Source organism: Euprymna scolopes, chromosome 1 (genome assembly GCF_053919585.1).
Source record: "Euprymna scolopes isolate OS-2025 chromosome 1, ASM5391958v1, whole genome shotgun sequence".
Classification (NCBI taxonomy): Eukaryota; Metazoa; Mollusca; class Cephalopoda; order Sepiida; family Sepiolidae; genus Euprymna; species Euprymna scolopes.
The window spans coordinates 198,729,807-198,752,051 of NC_136482.1; the positions used below are offsets into that span (position 1 = coordinate 198,729,807).

At 35.3% G+C, this 22,245-nt stretch overlaps 1 protein-coding gene across 5 annotated transcripts in view; it reads left to right on the plus strand.

Moving 5' to 3' along the window:
* LOC145279299 (splicing factor, suppressor of white-apricot homolog) overlaps positions 1–20,971 on the plus strand; it is a 71,679-nt gene extending 50,708 nt beyond the window's left edge. For 3 of the 5 annotated variants that reach the window (XM_080130713.1, XM_080130715.1, XM_080130717.1), the window contains 5 exons: positions 3,438–3,644; positions 9,429–9,812; positions 11,796–12,008; positions 14,273–14,393; positions 20,713–20,971. In XM_080130713.1, coding sequence (XP_079986839.1) covers positions 3,438–3,644; positions 9,429–9,812; positions 11,796–12,008; positions 14,273–14,393; positions 20,713–20,793 — 1,006 coding nt within the window. In that variant the 3' untranslated portion in view covers positions 20,794–20,971. The remainder of the gene's footprint in view (positions 1–3,437; positions 3,645–9,428; positions 9,813–11,795; positions 12,009–14,272; positions 14,394–20,712) is intronic. The other 2 variants (XM_080130714.1, XM_080130716.1) reach the window with 1 other exon arrangement.
* Positions 20,972–22,245: the final 1,274 nt, after the last annotated feature.

A 22,245-nucleotide genomic window follows, 5' to 3' on the forward strand; every position in this document is an offset into this window, starting at 1 on the left:
CGGAATGTAGGATTGAACCCCGAAGCCTTGACACAAAGGTGGAAACAAAAGGGGGGGGGGAGACGAATTGATGTGTTCAGTTAAGGTTTATTAAGTGAAATATACAGGTGAGGAAATGGCGTGATATTTGACCTAGTTTTGCGTTTCCCCGCGCCTCCTTATTCGCTTTTCGAAGACGCGGCGAGCTGGTAAAAGTCTGGCAAATTAAATAGACATCTGCTATACTTTGGAATTCCCTCTCAGTCTCCTATTTCTTAGACTGTAGTGACTGGCATGCAGAAGTTCAAATGTAATGTGAACAGACATCTCTTTGTTCAAATTCACTACAAAGTGTCTCTGTAAATATAATCCCGAAGCCCTTTACATACAAATGGCAACATGCCTTGTTTGGAGCGAATCGGTTGAAAAAAAAGGAAACTAAATTGCATCGTCATATCACAGTACAAGTCTTAACAAGTGAAGCATGCATGGTTCCCTGTGAGTGCACAGTGAATGAGGCATTAAAAAAAAAAAATGACTAAGTTCAGCACTTGTCCCCCCTCCTTTAGCCCCCAAAATCCCGAGGGGACATCAAATCCTGGTGAAAATGAATGAACGGTACAGTTTTAGGTTTTAACATATTTAAATTTGAGTTCAGCACCATGCAAAACTGCTAAATAGGCATACAGAGGAAATTTTGGACAACTATGATAAATAGTCTAAAAAATGGAGTATTTTTATTAGCCCCTAAAAGAACCCCTGGGGCACACCCAAGAGTTATCGCGAAGTATAGACAAACAAAATTATACAGAAATGAGTTAATTACAACTTTTTAGAAAGTTTTATAAAAATCCAAGACATCAAATTTTTTTAATAAGCACAACAATTTTAGCCATTTTAACCCAAAAGGTACCCCTAGGGGGGCAACCGGTATTTTCCCGGAAAATCCGTTCTGTATCATGTTTAATGTTTGTGCAAAAATTTTTTAAATTCCAAGGCGTAGTTATTGAGAAAAGTGCAGACAGATGAACGGACAAAGGTGAATTTTTAGGTCCACCCTCCTTTTGTCGGGGAACCAAAAAAGGGTTCATAATACTGGCATCTTTGAACCTTTTAATCGTCGGATTTCCAAAAAACTCAACTCAATAAGTAAATATTTATAATGAAAAGAAAATCCTCATAGTTTTAGATAGCAGTTCCCATTAGCTTAAAATTGATTGAAATTTACTCAAATATTGAAATGTTCTTTTATTTCATTTTGGTTAAATGTCATTTATATTAGACAAGAAATATGAAGAAAGTAAGCTCCCTCTACCAGGCTAGAAAACTTCTCACATCTTACAATATCTTATATTTCTAAAAGTCTTTAACCTAACAAGTTCTACACTGTCTATCAAGATCTAGCCCCTGTCCGATCTCTGCAATGTGATATCCAGTATTTCCATGAAATGTGCTCCGTTGAACTTACTGCATTTGTACCCCTTAAATCTAAATATCTCCAATCAACAAAATCGTATCACTTCATTATAGAAACCCTCGGATGCAGAAAAACGTTTCCTCTAATAGCTTCTCTCTTTAGATTGTAATTCCTTCCATGTTTGCTTGATAGTACCAATATGCAGGAATTTAAATGTAATGTGAACTATCTTGCTTCCTCACTTAAAAATGACACCTATAAATTTCACCTTTAATTACAGTAGCCATCACTGGCAATATAACTTGTTTGGCGTTAGAAAACGTAAAAAAACCAAAAGCATAAATTAGTACATCCTGTACCCCCCTTCCCTTGGTTGGTTCCCAATGTTTTTTGCCATTCACTTACACAATCCAAAAGTTTGTAGTCATTTCTATAATTAGTAAATTTTACAATCTCGACATATCTAACACCTTTGATAGTCTTCTCATAAAAATTAAATCATTTGGTATTATTATTATTTGACGTATACTTAACTTCCCTTCTGAACTTTTCTGTATTCGGACACAAATGCCGAATATGACAATACTTAACATAATCAAATCCTTGGATAAGAGAAAAATCCAGGTTGTTTTTTTTTTTTTTTTGTCAAACATCTGAACAACATGATATAAATGGCCAGGAACAAAGTGTAGTATCTGTTCTGATATTTCACTTCACCTTTTCTGTCCTCGATCAGTGGAAGAAAGTCTTCTAGACTGAGGTAATTTTTATTTTTGTATCCAGACTGTCCCTTTTTGGGAGCTGGATTTTTCTCGCATTAAAAAATGACCCTGTGTCTAACTCTGCCCTTGTGGGGAGGCAAGTAACTGGAACATGATATAAATGCAGGTGTGCCACGGGTTAATGCTTGAACCATTATTATTTTTTATATTCGTAAACAACCTCCCTGATAAAATTGTCTCTAAGATGGGGAGATTTGCTGATGACGGTACGCTCTATAACATACTAAAGGGACAAACAGATGAACACGTATCTAAGGAAACGGATAAAACTCTGGAAAACCTCCAGTCTGTAGTAGGGTGGGGTCGAAACTGGATGATAACATTCAATGCTGCCAAAACTAAGCTTGTTTCCTTTAATAACTACAAGAAACTTTCTTAACCAGTGATTGCATGGCTAAAGTACTTCCCTCAAGCTCTTAGATTTAACATTCGTAAACATAAACTGAAAAAAAATGTGGAGATAATTACCAAGGCTGCTGCAAGGAACGTGAACTCCCTCTGCCGTACTAGAGATGGGTTACTCACACCTGAGAGTATCCAGTCTCTCTACAAAACCACTATTTGCTGATGCATGGAATATCACCACATCTGAGCTGGTGCATCTTCCGTTAGTCTCTCGTTCTTAAATAAGTTTTAAAAAAGAAGAATCGCAGCCAAACTCCAACCTCTGTCCCATCGACAAAATGTAGCCTCTTGTGCGTGTTTTACAAGTATTTCAATGATAAGTTCTTGGATGAAACCAAAGTACTCCCATGACGTAAATACCCCCCCCCCCAACAGGCAGCAAAATCCTACCCCTACACTGTAGAGATTGCTAGATGCTGAAAAGCCTTCGACTGAAATAGTTTTTTTCCCTTGAACTGTTAGATTTTGGAATTCCTTCCCAGGCCCTTACTTCCCTGACTACTTACATGCAAAAGTTCAAATGTAATGTGAGCTAACATGTTGTTGCCCAACTCCCTACATTGTATCCCTGCAGATCTAGTCCCGAATAGTAAACCCTTACGACTTAGTGGCACTGTCCCTTGTTCAGGGTGAAAAAAAACAATAGTAATTTTTTTTACATTTCTGAATTTTTAAGATGATTGTTCGTCTTAGTTGGATTCATTGGATTGTTCTTTTCTTGTTTTTCACAAAGTTTCAATTGATCTTCCGACCATCTTCAGGTGTATTATGTCAAACTCTGCAATATTATCCATGATTCGCTTAAAGTCCTAAGTAATTCACTTTTTTTCTTTTTTTTTTTTTTCTTTTTTAAGCAGATATAATTCTACAGTTGTGTTGCCCCACAGCAATGAAAAGTCTCCATCTCAGACTCGAGAAAAAAGATCTCGTTCGCCCCATAATAAAAAAGTTAAAAGTCCTTCCAGGAAACGAAGTTCTTCAAAATCTCCTTCTAGAAAAGGAAAATCATCAGCAACCAAATCACCGAGTCCTAGTAAGCGAAAACATCAGTCACAATCTCGGTATGTATTAATCTCTTTCCTCCCCCCCCCCTCTCTCTGTGTTACGTATTCGTTGTGGTTGTTGAAAATGCGTTTGTCTGTTAACATCTACTTTTGTTGCTCGTACAAATTATGGGAATTTGTCAATATTAAACATGTTTTTAATACTGTGAAGACAACAGTTTTGTCCCTTGAAAATCATAAGGAGTTGCCTCCCCTTGTGTGGGTTTAACTCGCATCTTTTAAACTTTCAGTAATTTAGTTACTATATAAACAAGTGTTTATGTGTACTCTCTCTCTCTCTTCATATCAAGATGTAAATAAAAGCAGACGTGTCTCTCTTAATGTCTGTTTAAAACTAAAATATGCTACATGTTGAGTTGTCTTTTTGTCAACCATGGATATGACTTCCAATATGGATTTTATTTGAAACTAACAAGGTATGTTTTTTAATTTATAATTAACTATCAAAGGTTATTAACCAATACAAATATATATATACACACACTGACTGCAAAGTAAAAATCACAACACAGTTGATCTACAAAAAATATATTGCTTTTATTTCACACCGACAAATCAGCTTTTGATGATAAAGAATTACTCGGTGTTTTCGCATTTCTGAAAGGCACGTGAGGTGGTGTGCGTGGTTGTCAGATGTTAGGTGGTGAAAAAATGGTCATACAGCCTCGCAATCTCTGACCAAACTGACTTTTCTGTGACGATTTTTATCTATAACAACTTTCTTTTCCCATGAAAGCTGCTGGTGTGATAGATTGTGACAGCTGTAAGATTTTAGGCAGATATATAAAATTGTAAAAGAACCAGCTGAAGAAAATTAATGTCCGATTGGGATCAGTGGTTAGAACTTCCCTAAGTAACAGATCATGAAGAACATGTTTTCCTCACAACTGAATAAGAACAAGCAAAAGATGTTTTTTTTTTTTTTTTTTTTTTTTTTTTTTTTTTTTTTTAAATGAAGTCACCACTTATCAAAGCTCAAAGACCACTCAAGAATAAGAGTTAATGAGTGTGCAATGGTCAAATGAAACCTATTGTTAGTAGTGGAAATTTGGTAAATTGGATTAAGGGGATTGCTCAAGAATTTGTTTACATTGGACTTGAAAACAACCATATTGTAGACAGTTGGAAAGCCGGAAAACAGAACCGTTCCACAGGCATACAGTTATCGAAAGAAATAAAAACTCATGAAGTGTATGAATGTGTCCCTAACATAGGTAAAAAATGCATATCAACAAAATGGGTGATAACAGAAAGTTAAGGATAGCAGAAAGATAACGAAGGTTCGTCTTGTAGCATGTGACTATGAAGAAAATTAACATAGCATAAAAACACTCTCCAACATGCAGCCGTGAAGCTATGCATCGTGTAATGTTCACAGCCTCTGTTAAGAATTGGAAAGTGGAGACACTTGATTTCACCTCAGCATTTTTGCAAGTTGATATGCTAGAGAGTATTTCTCGGACCATCGTCTGAGGCATGTCTAGGATCACAAGTGCAGAAGCTGAAAAGATGTATTTGTGGATTGAATGATGTGCCCTGTTCATGGGATGAGAGTTACTCAAGAATTAACTGAACTAAAAGGAATGGTAAGTGCACATGCACTTTTTTTTTTTGCATGATTTATCCAAGAACTTGATGACTTTATATTTTGTGGAAATGATTATAAAAAAAAAAAAAAAAAAAAAAAAAAGGTTGGAATGCATGAAAATGGAAGCTTCAAATTTCTGGAATTGTGCGTTAAACAGAAGACGGTGTCATTATAAACCCAAACAATTATGTGTCCTTTCTCCAATATAAAGAAAGGAAGACAAAGGTAAAAACGATGGACAGAAGAGGATGAAATTATCATTTTTGTTGATGGTAAAATAGATTGCCTCCTATATGCTGATCATCAAAAAAACTTGGCCTCTGAGACTCTTGCATTCAGTGAAGCTGCTGATGCAGGTGTATTTATAGCTGCGATGCTGCAAGAGATTTTCAGACAGCCCAAGTTGCCTGGAGTATTTTGCAGAACAGACAACGCATCTTTGGTAGATACTTTTAAATTATCAAATCTTGTGAGTGACAGATGTTTGAGAGTTGATGTGGCCAGAGGAAAGGAAATGTTCGTTAAGGAATCCAAATTGAATGGATCAGGGGACAGGAACAGGTAACAAACTGTTTGATAAAGATGGGAGCCTCTACTGAAATTCTAAGAAACTTGTGTTAATAACCAGTTTTCTTTGTTTTTTTGGTCCCCCCAATTTATCAGAGAGACCTATGTTTTTAGTGGTGTCCGTCCGTGTGTCTGTTATTCTGGACAATTGCTGGATAACCGTCCATTAGCTTTTCCTGAAATTTTGCCACAAATTCTATTTCATTAAATAGATGTGCGCAGTAAAAAAATTTTTTTTACAAAAATTCCAGTTGTGTCCCCAGGGGCTCAAGAGGTAAAGAGTGTCCCAAAATAACCAAAAATTACTTGTTTTGCTCCATAACTTTTGATCCATCCATTAGATTTTTCTGAAACTTGGCCAAAATGTGGAACCCATTGTTATTAATATAAATCTAGTATGGGTGTCTCTGACAAAATTCTGGTTCGCATCCTTGGGGACTTTAGTGCTAAAAATGCCCCTTTTTTGTGACTCTTTTTTTTTTTTTTTTTTTTCATATTTCTCAACAAAAACGATATGTCTGACTATATAGTGTTTTATCATGGTGGTGAACTCAAATATACATGTGTTAAGGCCTGAAACTACACCATTATCCATTTACACTGGGATTCGGCGTCCCCAGGGGTTCAAAAGAGGTCAAAAATGCCTCAGAATGGTCAAAAATGACACTTTTTGCCCCATAGTGTTTGATCCATCCATTAGATTTTCATGAAACTTCGCCAAAATGTGGAGGCCATTGTTCTTAATATAAATTCAGTATGGGTAACCCTGGCAAAATTCTGGTTCGCATCCCTCTGGGACATTAAGGACTTGAAAAAAAAAACATGATTTTTTTTAGCTCTTTTTTCATATTACTCAAACTTGATGTGTATGTCTGTATAATGGTTTTCCATAGTGTTAAATTCAAATATACATGTGTTAAGGCATGAAACTGCACCGTTTATCCATTTTCACTGGGATTCAGCATTCCCAGGAGTTCGAAAGGGGTCACAAATGACCGAAAATTTCAAAAAATGACACATTTTTACTCCATAACTTTTGCCCCATTCATTAGATTTTTCTGAAACTTGGCGAAAATGTGAAGGCAATGTTGGTCCTTCACACTTCTCACATTCATCATTTTGTCACTATTTTTTGTGGCGTCATCTCACATGCAGCACCAGAGGGGAACCACACATGCACAGCTTCTATTTTTGTTGGAACTTTGGTTTACACCTGACACCAGAAGACATTAGTGATGTTAAAATTATTGGACTTGGTTGCTTTCTTCTATATATTTAGTTATGTCCCTTGTCTCAAGTGGATATTCAATATGGCGTTCGGCCAACACTAACACATGTTTATCCTAAGTGAACTGGCTAACAGCCAGTGTCTGCCTTTATCTGAACTTAAGTTCTCTCTGCTAACATCCTGACACCACCATGTTGTTACCATCCTGTCACGATGAAGGAAGGTTGGTTTTTTAAACTAGAGCTATGCACCTTCTGGTTATAAGGCAGGATGGACTTCCTTGATGTTGTCATGTATGTACAACCGTGGACTTTATTGAATACAAGTAAAAAAATATTTATACATTACTTTATGCAGACAATAGCTTTTGGTGGAAAATGCATGAGATCGTGTGTGTTGCGTGTGCGCTGATCATGTGTAAATTAAGATTATATATTCCAAAAGTTTAAATAATTTGTGGATTGTAGAGTTCGTTCATGATTTTTCAAAGTTTAGCTTACTTCGGTAAGGCTGGATCAGTATGCAGTAGTTGGTTTCATTATCAAAGAGTAAAAAAGGGAAAGGATATTTAAACAGAAGTTAAGTGTCGACGCCTGCCTGTCAGAGGTGAGATTGAAAGGGCAATAATTGCTTCTTTTTTTTTTTTTTTTTAATTACATTTTCACTCTAAACAAAACACATTGCCACTTTGATGTAGGGGCTACTATCATTTAATTGCTTATTTTCTTTTTACCAATTGTGTCTGTGTGTTCATTGTGAGTGAAGCTATTTGACAAACTAGTTTTTACTAGTGTATTTCTACATAACTATAACTACCTATAAAGGAATTTTTGGTTATTTAAAATTTGACGTCATAAAACACAAAAATACAGATAAATTTTTATGATGTATTTGTCATGGAACGTAGATGTCATATTTAGAAAAATCACAAATTGGATTTTTTTTTTTTTTAAGTAAATCAAATTTTATTACAAAGTGAGACACTATTTTTTGATCCGCCCCTTTTTTTTTTTTAAATAAGGGTGAGACAACTCAATTCGAACTATCAAGATTACCTTTATAATGGATACAATTTACTCTTAATATTGCTAAAAATTTCAAATGATATTCTTAGTTAAAAAAACCCCAAAAAACTCAACCCTTTATAACCTGGTTGAACTAATTTGTTCGGTCGTAAATAAATGACCATAACAGTATAAATAAAGCGGAATTCATTCAAACACACCTTGTACGTATTAGTTCAGTATCTGGGTAGATACCAGATACCTCCAGATTGCAACTGTCCATTGATTACATTACATAACATTCAGTATGCTGCCATCTGTATCAGAATGGAGAATTTCGTTTGTTGTCATAAACACATTTTTTTCAAACACTATTGATAATAATCAAAGTAAATTTATGGAATGCAAAAAATTCTCAGTGGTAGTTTAACTATCGAACTTCATAATTTTTTCAGTTTGAAGACAATCATTAAAGTAACTAAATTAAAAATTTTTTGTATCATTTACAACATAATTCAGTTCTACAGTTTTTGATTTTTGGAATATGACATCTTTGTTCTGTGATGAATAGATGCAGGATAAAGATTTGTATTAAGTCGAATTCTAAATAATAACCAAATCTTTTTATCAATTCCAACATCAGCTGTGTTCTACATGTATGCATATTAACGGGGTTATCTCGTGAAGGATGTAATTTTCGCCCTGCATGAACGATCATTTATTAGACTTCAGACTGTTGCTTCACAAACATACTTTAAAATTCATCACACTTTTACATTTGCTGATGAATAATAATAAAGAAAAATGGATGCTTGCTAATGAGCCAATAAATCGTTCTGCCTTTTTTTTTTTTTTTTTTTTTTTTTTTTTTAGCAAAAACAATATTACTTTATTATCATACCGAAAATAATAATATATCCAAAAATTATAATGCATCAAGTAGAAAGTTATTTGTAGTTAAAAGTTTTATTGAAAATTAGCTAAAATTGCATTTTTCTTAGATATTATAGACAGCGAAGAGTTCACACACAAGGGACATAACTCAGAACGCATTTTACATTACATTTCAATGGTGACAAGTTTAGTCTATAGCAATAAACTTTTGTTAAAAACACAATAGCAGTTGTTCTACTCAATGAATTCTTATTTTTAAATATATTACTATTTTCAACATAAGTGTGTAATATTGTTTTTGATTAAAACTTTTTAAAAAATTGATCTGTTTTAACAAGCACCTGAAAATGATATAAATTTTTGCAACTAACAAAAGGAATGACTGTAAATCGTTTTTGCTGATTCATCATTTTTTTTTTTTTTTTTTTTTTTTTTCTAACATTCCTTTAAAAAAAGAAAATAGAACAATATTAACAATTTTTTTTTTTTTTTTTTTCCAGGTCCCAGTCTCGGTCTCCCAGTCGTTATGCGCCAAGTGGACGTCAAAGTCGGCGTAGAGATTACTCCCCAAACTATACAAGTTCTCACAACAGATCTTCCAAATTGCGACATCGTTCACGGTCTCGATCTCCTTCACATCTTTCTCGATCTCAGTACACCTCCTCATCCTCCGCAATAGGAGGGCAACAATCTCATCGTCGTGAGAAGTCTCGTTCTCGGTCCCAGTCTCGCACACACAGAGATCGATCCAAGTCGCCCCATATGAAAAAAAATAGTAAAAGTCCTTCACGGAAACGAAGTCATTCAAAATCGCCTTTAAGGAAACTAAAATCTTATTCAAAATCTCCAAATTCTAAAAAGAAGCACAAGCGCTCTCGATCCAGGTAAGCATTTTTTTTAAAATTAACATTTTATGTGAGTGTTCATCTCTCATTCGTTTTCCTTTTTAAAAAAAAAAAAAAAAATTGATTAAATTTATATATATCTAAAAGTGTGAGGATACTTCTCAACCTATATACTCAACAATTTTTTCATCTATAGACTTGAAATTAGGGTAATCAGACGTGCAAATGTTTTTAATCGGTTTTCAGGGGGGGGTGCTAATAGATGAAAATTTAAAAATTGGGAGTCATTAGATTTTATCTGTCAACTGTTTACAAGGCTTGAAACCCTTTTTAAATATTGTGGCAAGCTGGTCTAATGGTTATCATACTTGATTCACTGTGTTTGTGTTTCACTTTTGATCTCAGCTTGAATACATTTTTTGCTTACAAGAAATGAACTGTTTAAAAAATACATAATACTCACGAGCACGTTTCTGTTTGGATTAAAATATAATAAGCGTATTTTATGACCGGGCAACACTGGACAATCTGCTAGTACCTTATATATTTTTAGAAAAACATACCGTATGTTTCGGCATATGAAAAATCTCTTAAAAAAAAAAAAAAAAAAATCTTTAAAAACCAAATATTTCATAAGATACCAGGTGTAACAATCTCTAGCTTAAGCAAACCAAACATGGTTTCATGATTTAGCAGTTGTCTTATACAACCGATATGTGATAAAATTATTAAAAATGGCTCCGATTTTGTACCTAGTCTTATCTGACGGTCGCTTATACGCCAAAATATATGGTAGTTAATTATTTTCCGTGATTATATTGCACCTAACTGTTCGTATCATGGAATAAAAATGAATCGAAGTAATTGGAGTCCTTTTTTTTTTTTTTTTTTTTTTTTAAGTTACTGCTTGTTTGTATTAGTAATCGTTTAAACCGACGCATTACAAGTGAAAACATTATATACTTATATGCCATGGCGAAATTTGTAAAAAATTATGAAAAATGATTAAGTAGAAAAATAATTACAACAAAAAATATAATTTATCAGATTTTATCGTATGTTTTTAGTGTGGGATGGTTCTACGACCAATTCAGTATGAGAAATAGGGGAGATAACTCCTAAGTTAAATTGACAAATTAAAGGTCCGCCATTTTTTATTTATTTTTTTTAAGCCAATGCATTTCAGAACATAATTGTGGCTGATTTTTTTGTTATTAATAGTACATCTAACACATCTTTTGGATCCGCTTATATATATATATATATATATATATATATACACCAATTTTGTCATGACATGTAATGTTTTCACCTGAAATGCATTGGTTTAAAAGATCACCAATGCAAACCAGCACCAAAATGCTTGTTCATGTTTTTTTTAATGTTAGAAGCGTTTTCCCTTGGAATTAATGATTTTTTTTTTTTTTTTTTTTTTTTTTTTTTTTTTTTAGCTAAAAACTTTTCAAGTCAGCAAAAAAAAAAAAAAATTTTCTTGACAGTTTTTTTTTTTTTTTTTTTTTTTTTTTTTTTTTTTTTTTACTTCCTATAATACAAAGTTATATACATAAAAAAAAAATAACTGCAATAATTCCTAACAATACTTAATTTCCATTAAAACTTGTATCCTGGAAATTGATTTGACAGCCAGACTGAGACCCTGACTTCCGCAAATAAGAAATAAGAAAAAAAAAATAGGCAAAAGAAATTTCTCACTGAACAATTGTATACATATTTATTTGTTCTCCTCTAAAGAAGAGATACTACTCTCGAAAATTAGGGACATCAACACCTACCATCTTGTACAACACATTATGTTGGTAAATAAACCTAATATAATTGAAAATTATTCCTAATATTGTTATCCTTTTATGTGCTCATATTCATGGCGTTTCCTATGAACCACATTGCTATAGCCTTCAAACACAACTCGTTTGATACTATTTCTTATTTGAGAATATTATTTCAATACAGCCTGATTGTGTTCATTTCATTTGCATTTCTTTTTATGCATTTCTTTTTCAGATCACAAAGTAAAAAACGAAGCAAGTTTTCCCGGTTAGAAAGTGAAAAATCTTCATCAAAATCTACTTCCAAATCGAAATCACGAAAAGACAGCAAAGATAAAAAATCTCACTTGCCTGGCAAAAAAGAGAATTCTTTGAAGAAGAAAAACGATGTGATCGAAAAGAAGGACTTGTCCAAAAATGGAGGACTAGCAATTGACCTCACGACCAAGTAAGTCCTTCAAAAAAATTTTTATCTTTGATATATCAACGTGCAAAAACAACTTCCAATCGAATGATTTTTTTTTTATTGCTAAAAGGATTTCCAGATTCAAGTGTTACGTTGTTGTATCATAAACTGAGCGTTTGTTGTATTTTGGTTGAAATTGGAATGGAGATGATATATTAAAACGTGTCTATTTATAAAAGATTGAGTGTTTAATTATCTTACCAGAGTTAATGTCGTTGTGTTTGATCGTCTAGTAGTCTTTCTATTACATATGTTCATATGCTGTTAAGTGTGAATATGTGTGTGACATGTCATTTGAACATACCTCTGCTTCTTCGTTGGTCCATCTGGAAATTCTCGTCTGGGAGGGAGACTTGATACCTGTTTTTGAGGACGAAGATTTATTTCACACCAAGACAAGAAATTGGTTCTATAGTTTATTTCACTTTCCCAGATGTCTTGCAGAAGGTGGAAAGTGAATTTGGCCTGTGGTTTTTTTCTTCTAGGTCTTATTTCTGCCACGTCAACATTCGTTCCCCACCCCCAGCGAAGGGGAGGAGACAACGGCAAAGCCGTCCGCTCTCCAAGTCGCAACCAAATCTCTTCGATTCAGCTAACCTGATCACATGACTCACACGCAATCCAATCAGCTGATCTTAACTTCCTGTCAACGTGTCTACACTGTAATTCACACTCTCCCTCCCTCTCTCTCTCCATTCTCTAACACAAGTGTGTGAAATTTTTTTTTTTTTTTTTTTTTTTTTTTTTTTTAATTGTAAAATTTCCTCTCACAAAAGATTAGCGACATGTAAAATAACTTTGTCTAACTGTTGCCAAGGCGGTCATGTTTCAATCCTGGCTTGAGGTAGTTGCTAGTCTAGCTGCACTGATGAATTGTGAAACGGTACTGTATGTGGATGACAATGCTCCCTATCTTGGGTTTAGCATATTGGGTAGCGAAATAACTGCCGTTAGCGTAAAAAGCAATGCTTTTGGGTAAACATAGATGTTTAAACAGTAATTTTGCATCCCATCTTAGCAGCAGCCAAATTGCAAAACTATTTAATAAGATTGTATGTCAGATTCTCAACTAAACCCACAACTGTATAGCCATTTTGAAATATATACCCCAGAGCTAGATAATCCAGTCGACAGAAGAATATGGTCACACAGAATATTGATTAAAGATTAAAATGCAATTTGAAACTGAAGCATCTCTGGGGCTGCATCTAATAAATGACGTGCTTTCAATAAGTTTCCAGACTTTTTTCATATGGACACTTATAGGGCACACCTGAAACTCTATCCCTTTCGAAGTAATCTCCTCCGGCTGCAATGCAGTTGTACCATTCCATTAACTTCTGGAAGGCCCCATGTATGTCCTCTTGTGTGAGCATGTTAATGACTCCTGTCACAGCCTCTTTCATCTCCACGATCATCTCATAACGACAGCCTCTAAGGTTTTCTTTGAGTTTAGGGAATAACCAAAAGTCACAGAGGGGAAGGTCTGGACTATAGGGAGGGTGAGGAACTGTCTTGATGTCAATCTTGGTCAAATAGTCTGTGACAAGGATGGAGCACCCTTGGGACAAACTTTGCGCAAACCTTCCACATCTTCAGTTCCTCACAAATAATTGTGTTTACAGTTCCCACACTGACATCAAACTGTGTACTTATTGTCTCTATAGACACATGATTGTCCTTATCCATGAAATTCTTTATTTGGCCAATCAACTCTGGTGTTCTGACTTCCTTACTCCTCCTACACCTCATCATCCCTCAGAAACTCCTTGCCTTCCTTGAATCTCTTATGCTACTCAAAAACTGATGTACGATTCATGCAAGATAGTCCAAAAGCTATTTGAAGTATTCCATATATTTTTTGTGGCTTTTTTTCTAAAGATTAAAACAGAATTTTATTGCATATAATTTTTCTAAATCATCCTCACGTCCAGATTGCATTTTTTAAATTCACCAGCTGTGACAATCTGGCTTTGGTAAGATGTATTCCAATTCCTGCTGTAGCTGTTCATTTGAACCTGAAATCATAAAAATTGGTCGGTCATCTCATAAGATGTATAGCAATGAGATACCAAATTTTTAAGAGTCTACGACAATTTTAAATGCGTGTACCAAAAACGTCTGGAAACTTATTGAAGGCACCTCGTATATACAAATCATTTTTCTTATTTTGAAAGAAGTACATTTCAGCAGATGTGTCGATTGTTTGCCATACAATTAAACTTTTCAATTTTTTTCTTTTCTAGGCCAGATTCCTTTATTGAACTTTCTTCCGAAGCTGAAAATGATGTAAATACTTCAATTGTTCCAAATAATCAGCAGAGTGAAGAAACGATAGGAACCAAAGTGGAATCGCAAGTATCCGAGGTAAGGAAGGGAACAAAGCCATTTTCACATTCGTTAATACTGATAGGTTTTTTTTTTTTGAATGACGTCTTTCTATGCATTATAACTTTTTTGCCAGTCATGGCTATTTTGTAGATCGAATCGAAAACATGGTCATCTCAACCTTGGTAAATGCACCCCTATCATCATTTGCAAGAATGCCCCCCCCCCCAATTTCCTGTTTTTCCAAAATTGCCTGCCTCAAAAAGTGCACCGTAAATAAAAAAAAATATTACTAAAAATCTTTTTTAAGAGTATTCCCATAGTATTCCAAAAATTCTTCCTGTCTTTCTGACGAGGATGAACATTTTACAAATGTTGCTTCATCTTTGCTGGTTTCATCGAATCATTTGTCAAAACTTTACAACAAATAACACATTGGCGCTTTTTTCTTCTCCATTTATGATGGATGTGAATTCATGTTCATTTTATGAATGATTTTTTTTTTTTTTTTTTTTTATACTCATGACTAGCCTAGGTGCCCGGTGTTTCCTTGGTGCTTGGCGGTGTGTATTGAGCAAAAAAAAAAAAAAAGTGATGGTTGGCAGGCAGGCTTGAACCCATACCACGAAAAAGGAAAAAAATGTGACGTCTTTGCCATTGCGTCCATTACAAAACCGGAAGTGACAAAGATTTAAATTAAGGCTAGTCAATTGAAAAGAGGGATGACTTTCGAAAATATCGGCCAAAAAAAAAGTGACCCGTCTTTGTAGAAAAGTGTTCAGTTAAGGGTGAAGGAATTAATGTTTTTTGCCAATTTTTCGATATTTGTTGTCCGAAGGGTTGAGCTTCAAAATGATACCGATCTCTTAAATCCATCGCCTCTGTTGAAAGTTTTAGGCAGACATACATTTAAACACGCAGGTGAGATTTATTTTATAGATGGGCTCTGTATTCTGTAAATATAAATAAGAAAAAGTTAAAACTAAAAATGGGTTGAAAATTCACCCTCTGAGAACCCAAAATTAACCCCTATGGGGTGAATTTCGCCCCTATTGAAAACCTGTTTTAATAGTTTTTAACACAAAAACATAAGGACGTAAATATTTGAGACCTTAATTAACCATGCTCTAGTCCATCACCTTACAGATGCTAAACTTCTGACTGACCAACAATATGGATTTAGACAAAAAAAAGAAATGCATTCTGGTAAACTTAAATTTATGATTATTTCTTAGAGTTTTTTTTTTTTACACAGCGGTCACCACTTATCAAGGCCCGGCAGCCACTCAGGGATAAGGGTTATTGCAAGTACATTGCGTTAGTGTGGAGATTTGATGAAGTGTTTACTTAAGGGGGCAGTTCATTAGGAATTTGTTAACGTTGGACTTGAACACATCCAAGTTGTAGTCAGGTGGGAAGCAGGCATCCGCAACAGAGTTCCACAGGTGTGCAGTTCTAAGAAAGAAGCTTTGTTCATGAAATCCACGTTTTGATTTAGGCACAGATATAGAGTGGGGGAAATTTTTCACAGTGAATTCGGCTAGACGGGTGTTTTTCGTGAAAGATTGGCGAGGGGGGGGGGACCAGAGATTGGATTTCAGACGAGCACCTGCCATGGAAATAACAATAAAACAAGGATAGGCTCGCAACATCTCTCCTGTGGGAGAGAGGTTGCAGGGTAGAGAAAAGGCCATCCTCCACTAAGCCACGAAGTCTATTTTGTACTCTGTCAAGGCAGGATAGGCTGTTTTTAGCAGCTCCTGCCGAGATATGGCAACAGTATTCCATCCTTGGACGTACTTGGCTTTTATATAGATAGAGAATTGCATCGGTAGTGAGATATCTTCTGGAGCGGTAGAAGGATCCCAGCGACCTTGACAACAGACTTGATGTACATGTTCCATTTCAGATCAGGAGTAAAGGTCAAACCCAGAAGCTTGTCAAAACACAGGGCTTCTCCCAGACAAGAGCCATCCATCCCAATTGATGCCAGATGGGGATCAGAGCGTTGATGATGTAAGGATAGGAGTTTGGTTTTAGATGCATTAAAGGTAACCAGCCACGTCTTCCCCCACTGAACCACGCGCTCGAGATCAGAGGAGAGAGAATCAGAGAACTTTGTCATTTACAGCCTTGATGTGTTGCCGTAGATGTCAACGAATGATTTAAGTATGTGTTTAGGGAGGTCATTGATGTAGATCAGGAAGAGAGTTGGGCCCAGGATTGACCCCTGAGGGACTCCAGCATTAATATTGATGGCCTCTGATTTTTGTCCATCGACCACTACTCTTATGAGCCTATCGGAGAGAAATGATTTAATGATTGAGAAAACATTTCCAGTTATACCGTAGCTGGAAATCTTGTGAAGTAGACCCTTATGCCATACCTTGTCGAAGGCTTTTGATATGTCGAGCAATTGCCCTAGAAAGGAAGCCTTTGTCAAGAGATTCACTAATCCTGTGAGATATAACCGTCAGCACATCTGCTGTAGATTTGCAGAGCGGAAACCATATTGTGTGTCAGTAAGAAGGTTGTTTCTGCTGAGGTGGTTTACTATTTCTCTATTTAATATGGATTCCAGCAACTTACTACTAACACACAGGAGACCTATTGGTCTTTACTGAGAGGGAGATGACTTATCACCTGAATTCTTAAATACAGGGCAAACTGATGAGGTCTTCCAGGTAGTCGGAAAGCACTTCTCCTTAAGGCAGCGCTTAAATAGTTTCGTAAGTATGGGAGCAAGTTCTGGTTGAAGCTTTTTTAACACTAATTGGAATGCCGTCAGGGCCAGTTGCTTTACTGGAATCTAGGTTCTTGATTAGCTTGGTGACCTCATGCACGGATGTTTGTATGTTACCTAGCTTGTTCTGTGTTATAGGAGGAAATATGGGGAGTTGATGACCTTCGTTGCATAGGGTAGAATTAGCTGCAAAGTTCTTTGCAAATAGTTTGGCCTTGTCTGACGCTGACGAGATGACCTCTGGTTCATTGATAATGGTTGGGATAGAACGCACACTTCTGTTCAGGATCCTATTTGCCAAAACTGGTGGGAACCGAGCCGCTGATCAGCTACCTTGGATTTAACAGACTGGGCATATAGCTCTCTTGCATTTTTTATTACTCTTTTACAGTAGTTGCTTGCAGTCCTGAAAGCAGCTTTAGTCTCGGTGCATCTATTACGTTGGTAGCTATGGAAAAAGTGATTTCTGTGCGCGATAGCAGCAGCACATTCTGGGGAGAACCATGGCTGGCTGTTAGGTTTTTGTTGGAATTTTTTAGATGGTATGAATTGGTCTATGCCTACAAATAACCATTCGGTCAGTTCTGATACTATAGAGGACACATCCTTTTTAAACATGGAATGGGGAGGTAGATCAGATATGAATGTACGGAAGCTATCCCAGTCCGCCTTCGAGTATCGGTATACAGTACGGTGGAGGAGTACGTCTGGGGACTTATTACATTTCATTTTTATCTTAACTGATACAACAGTGGTCAGAGGATCAGGAACATAGCTCAGGGGAAGTTGAGAGAAAAAGGTCTAGGAGGCTTGCATATTGACCAGGTGTATCGGGCACACAGGTGGGTTCGCGAACAATCTGAGTGAGGTCATAAGCAATGGCAAAATCATGACAAAACCTTTCATCGTCTGTCTTATTTGAATGGGTCAGCCATTCCACGTTATGGACGTTAAAGTCACCACAGATGTGGATGTTATCCTAGGGATGTGCAGACAGGATGTGGTCTATTTTCTCAGATATGCTCTTAAAGATAGTAACTCCGCTGTTGTGGGCCAATAGAAGGCAAATATAAATGCGGTGGTGTTAGCAAGTGCAACCCGGAAGCACATATAGGGTAAGTTAGGATCTTCTCTAGAGATATCCCTGCCACACGGGAAGCCATCTTTAATGTAGGCACATATTCCATGCCCATGGCGATCTTGGGGTCAGATTTAGCTGTTAAATTAGAGTATCCGATAATTATGAACTCCTTTAGGGAAGTGGTCGGCCCTATTCCAGTTTCGCTTAAAAATAATAAGTTCGGTTTCGTATCCTGTAATTGGGTTTCAACCTCTGGAAGGTTGGAACGTAGACCCCTGATGTTGGAGAAGGAGACCTAGTAATAGGGGTCTATGTTGGAAGATGGGGTTCTCGGTTTATTCGAGTTTTTTTTTTCTGGATATATTTCATGTTGAGGTTTTGGGATTTGTGGAATAGGTCGGCATACTTGGTTAGAGCAGTACAGAGAGGGAAAGTAAGAGAGAAAAAGACAGGAAAATTTTTTTTTTTTTTTGTAGCACACGAAAAGGTAAAGCCGTAACAATTACCCACTAGTATGGCATCGAGAGGCCCCACCAGAGGGTACTGCATGGTCCAGATCCACTCACCAAATGACAATACAGCAGTCCCAGTACTTTGCGCCTTAGTGGTTAATCCAAGGTTCGGGTCCCTGACTATCAGGCGGATAACGTCAGCCCAGACAAAACGTTTACCTCCAGCACCCTTACTAGTTACATGGCCACAAGGACAGACAGAGACAGAAAAATATGCGACATCTCAGACTACTGTTCACCAAGTACTACCGACCTTTAAGCAGCTTTTTCTTCACCCTTTGTCAGAAAAATCACTCATTGAATGAGAACTGAGGGGAAAAAAACAAGAAGCGGGAGTTACTGGAGCTGCCGATAACACATCCACTGTATTATCTACTCTCCATTTGAGAGAAAAAAAAAGGGGGGAGGGGAATGGGTACAAGTGACTTATTTATATCTAAGTAGTAAGTCCGGTGCTAAGTTATCAATTCAGGACACTTTTGATGATAATCTCCCCTCCCATATTAATGGGTGGAAGTTTATCTATCTCGAGTTTGAATAATGGAGCTTCACCTTTATAATTAAAATCCAATAATTTTTTCAATTTGTAAAGTCGGCTTAATATTAATTTACATTCGAGTTTAGATAATTATTCAAGGTTTTAATTTAGGAGTTTCGTTTTCATAGGTGACTTTTTCTTTGCTAATGTCACTGTATTATATTTCGAATATAATAGAAAATAAGACTAACTATATTAGATGGTTTGATTGGCTAGCCAGGAAGCAAGCATTTTCAATATAGGCAAGCTTGCTGTAATAGTATATATTAAGTATATTACTTAAATAAAGTCCTAACTATATCTACTCTAATAGAGAAAAATAATTCCCGTCATTTTGTTTTATTTTTTATCGTTAGTTTACTTTGTAGCATGGGGGAGGTGACGAATAAGACAAGAAAGTAGATACAAATAAATACATATACATAAATAAAACAAGAAAAACAAGTTTAAACAAGGTGACATGAAAAACATTTAGGATGAATTTTAAACATACTTAACGTCTGTTTGCCATAATGGTCCGGCGTCTTTTTGCCAACTGGCACGTTGTTGTCTTTCTAGAGCGTAAGATTTCTATTTCCGGGTAAATTGTGCACGTGTTCCTATCTATTTATAGAATAAAAGTCGTTACGTTCAGATGTGTAAATATTAAAATTACATTTTTTTTTTAAGTCCTAACTGTATCTACTCTAATAGAGAAAAATAATTCCCGTCATTTTGTTTTGTTTTTTATCGCTAGTTTACTTTGTAGCATGGGGGGGGGGTGACGAATAAGACAGGAAAGGAGACAAATAAATACATATACATAAATAAAACAAGAAAAACAAGTGTAAACAAGTGAATACTTTTTTTCTTGTTTTATTTAGGTATATGTATTTATTTGTCTCTGTTAGAGTGTTTTCTCATTTATTTATTTATATATATAATTTATTATACAGTAGAACCCCCAGGATACGGCATTAAAAATTAGTAATAAAATACAGTACAGTATATAATACACCTGTATGTAATCAAATAACATTATAAATAACACCATAAGGCGGGGCAAATACTGTAACCAGGGACTGGAAAAACATTGTATTCCACATCATAACCTGAAAAAAAAATCATATCCTAGGGCCACCCTATCTCGGGGTTCTACTTTATACATATAATTTTTTTTTTTTTTTTTTTATACGTGTAATTATTTTTATTGTTATATATAAGTATATTAATTTGTTATATATATATATATATATATATATATGAATAAAAAAGAATGCGAAAAGTATAAAAGCTTATAACTTTTCTTTATTCGTTTTTTAATTGGTGACGTGCAGGAATACAAAATAATAATATACTATATATATATAGTATTTTCTAAATTTTTAAAAAAATTTGTATTGTAATATTTTCTTTGTTTATTATTCATTGTTTTTTTGTTTTTCTTTTTTTCCATAGATTTCTTGTCTAATTTTTTTTAATTTTTTTTTTTTTTTTTTTTCCAGACAATCTTGTCGAAAGTGCGTGCTATGTTAAAAGCAAGTCGACAAGCAATTTTAACAGAGAAGGACTGTCCTGATATATGACGAAACTGGACCAATAGTGATCAGCTCTGAATCCCCTGCCATTATCATAACACATTTTGTATTCATTTTCTTCCTCCTTTTACGACGATCTGTTTTAAGATCTGTCAGCATCATTTTGTGAATAAACCGGAATCGGTTTTACTGCTGAAAAATCATTCCAAGAATCTTGCACTCAAAATGTTGTCCGACAAAAATTGCTTTAAAGTCATCGGTTTTCAAGATTTTCAGTTTTTATAACACCTGCAACTTGCAATCAATCACGCACTTTAAAAAATAAAATTTTTTGTTTATTAGACACTAAATATCACATTTTTTTTTTATCCTTTTGTCACGTTAATCCATTGTAAACTAAATCCCAACTTCCATGAAGATACAAATTATAGAATCGTCTAATGAATTCTCACGAGAATGAAATGTGGAAAATTCTGTGTAGCTTGATTGCCATAAAAACATTTTCAAAAACTTGCTCTACTTGTCTACTGAGCACTGTTGAAGTAAATACTGAAAATAAATACATAAAATATGTGTTTGCATGCAGAGTTTTTCTGACATATGAGGTTTAAGCAACTAGTTCGCGCCAAATCCACACAAGATTATTTATAGTGGTGAAGGCTTTGTGTAGAACCAACCACACTTTTTGGAACTTCTGCTAATCTCAGTCAGTGCAGATGATTGTCACAAGACAAAGATCGTAAGTTCTCAGGTTTTTATATCGGTCTTCCTTCTCTGAGATGCATGTCTTAATGCAACCCCTGCATACAAAGTGCAACTCTTTGATGAGCTCTTTATTTTAAAAAGCTGCCCTGAACCTCCTTCAGGTAGACACATAGCCTTCATGGTATCCTTTGAGAAATGCCTGAGAACTCATTTACTCCTGGTTTGTTTTTCATGTTGCAAATAATACAGTTGACATCTTTCTCAACTGCACCCCACAGATAATAGCTTCAGGTTGAGGGGAAGGTCAGTAGAGGTTGAGACTGCGTTTTCTCAGAGGCGTGACACGGAGTCCACTTGCCACACCCATGTATGGTTTTTCTTGCAATCATCTCCATACTGCTGAGCAGCAACTCAATATTATCTGAATTAAATGGTAGCTTCTTCTCAACCCTTTATGATCTGAATTACGATGTAAATGATTAAAAAATATTTAATTTTAGTTAATCATTTATATATATATTATATATATATATATATATATGATACTGTGATTGTGCTTCAAACTGAAAAAAATGAAGTTCAATAGTTAAACAACCACTGATAATTTTTGCATTTCATAAACTTGCCTTGATTATTATTCATAGTGTTTGAAAAAAGTGTGACAACAAACAAAATCCCCACTTTCTGAGACAGATGACGGCATACTGAATGTAAACAATTGACAGTTGCAATTTGGGGGTATCTGGCATCCATCCAAATGAGTCATCACTTGTCAAGGCCCGGAAGCCACTTGAG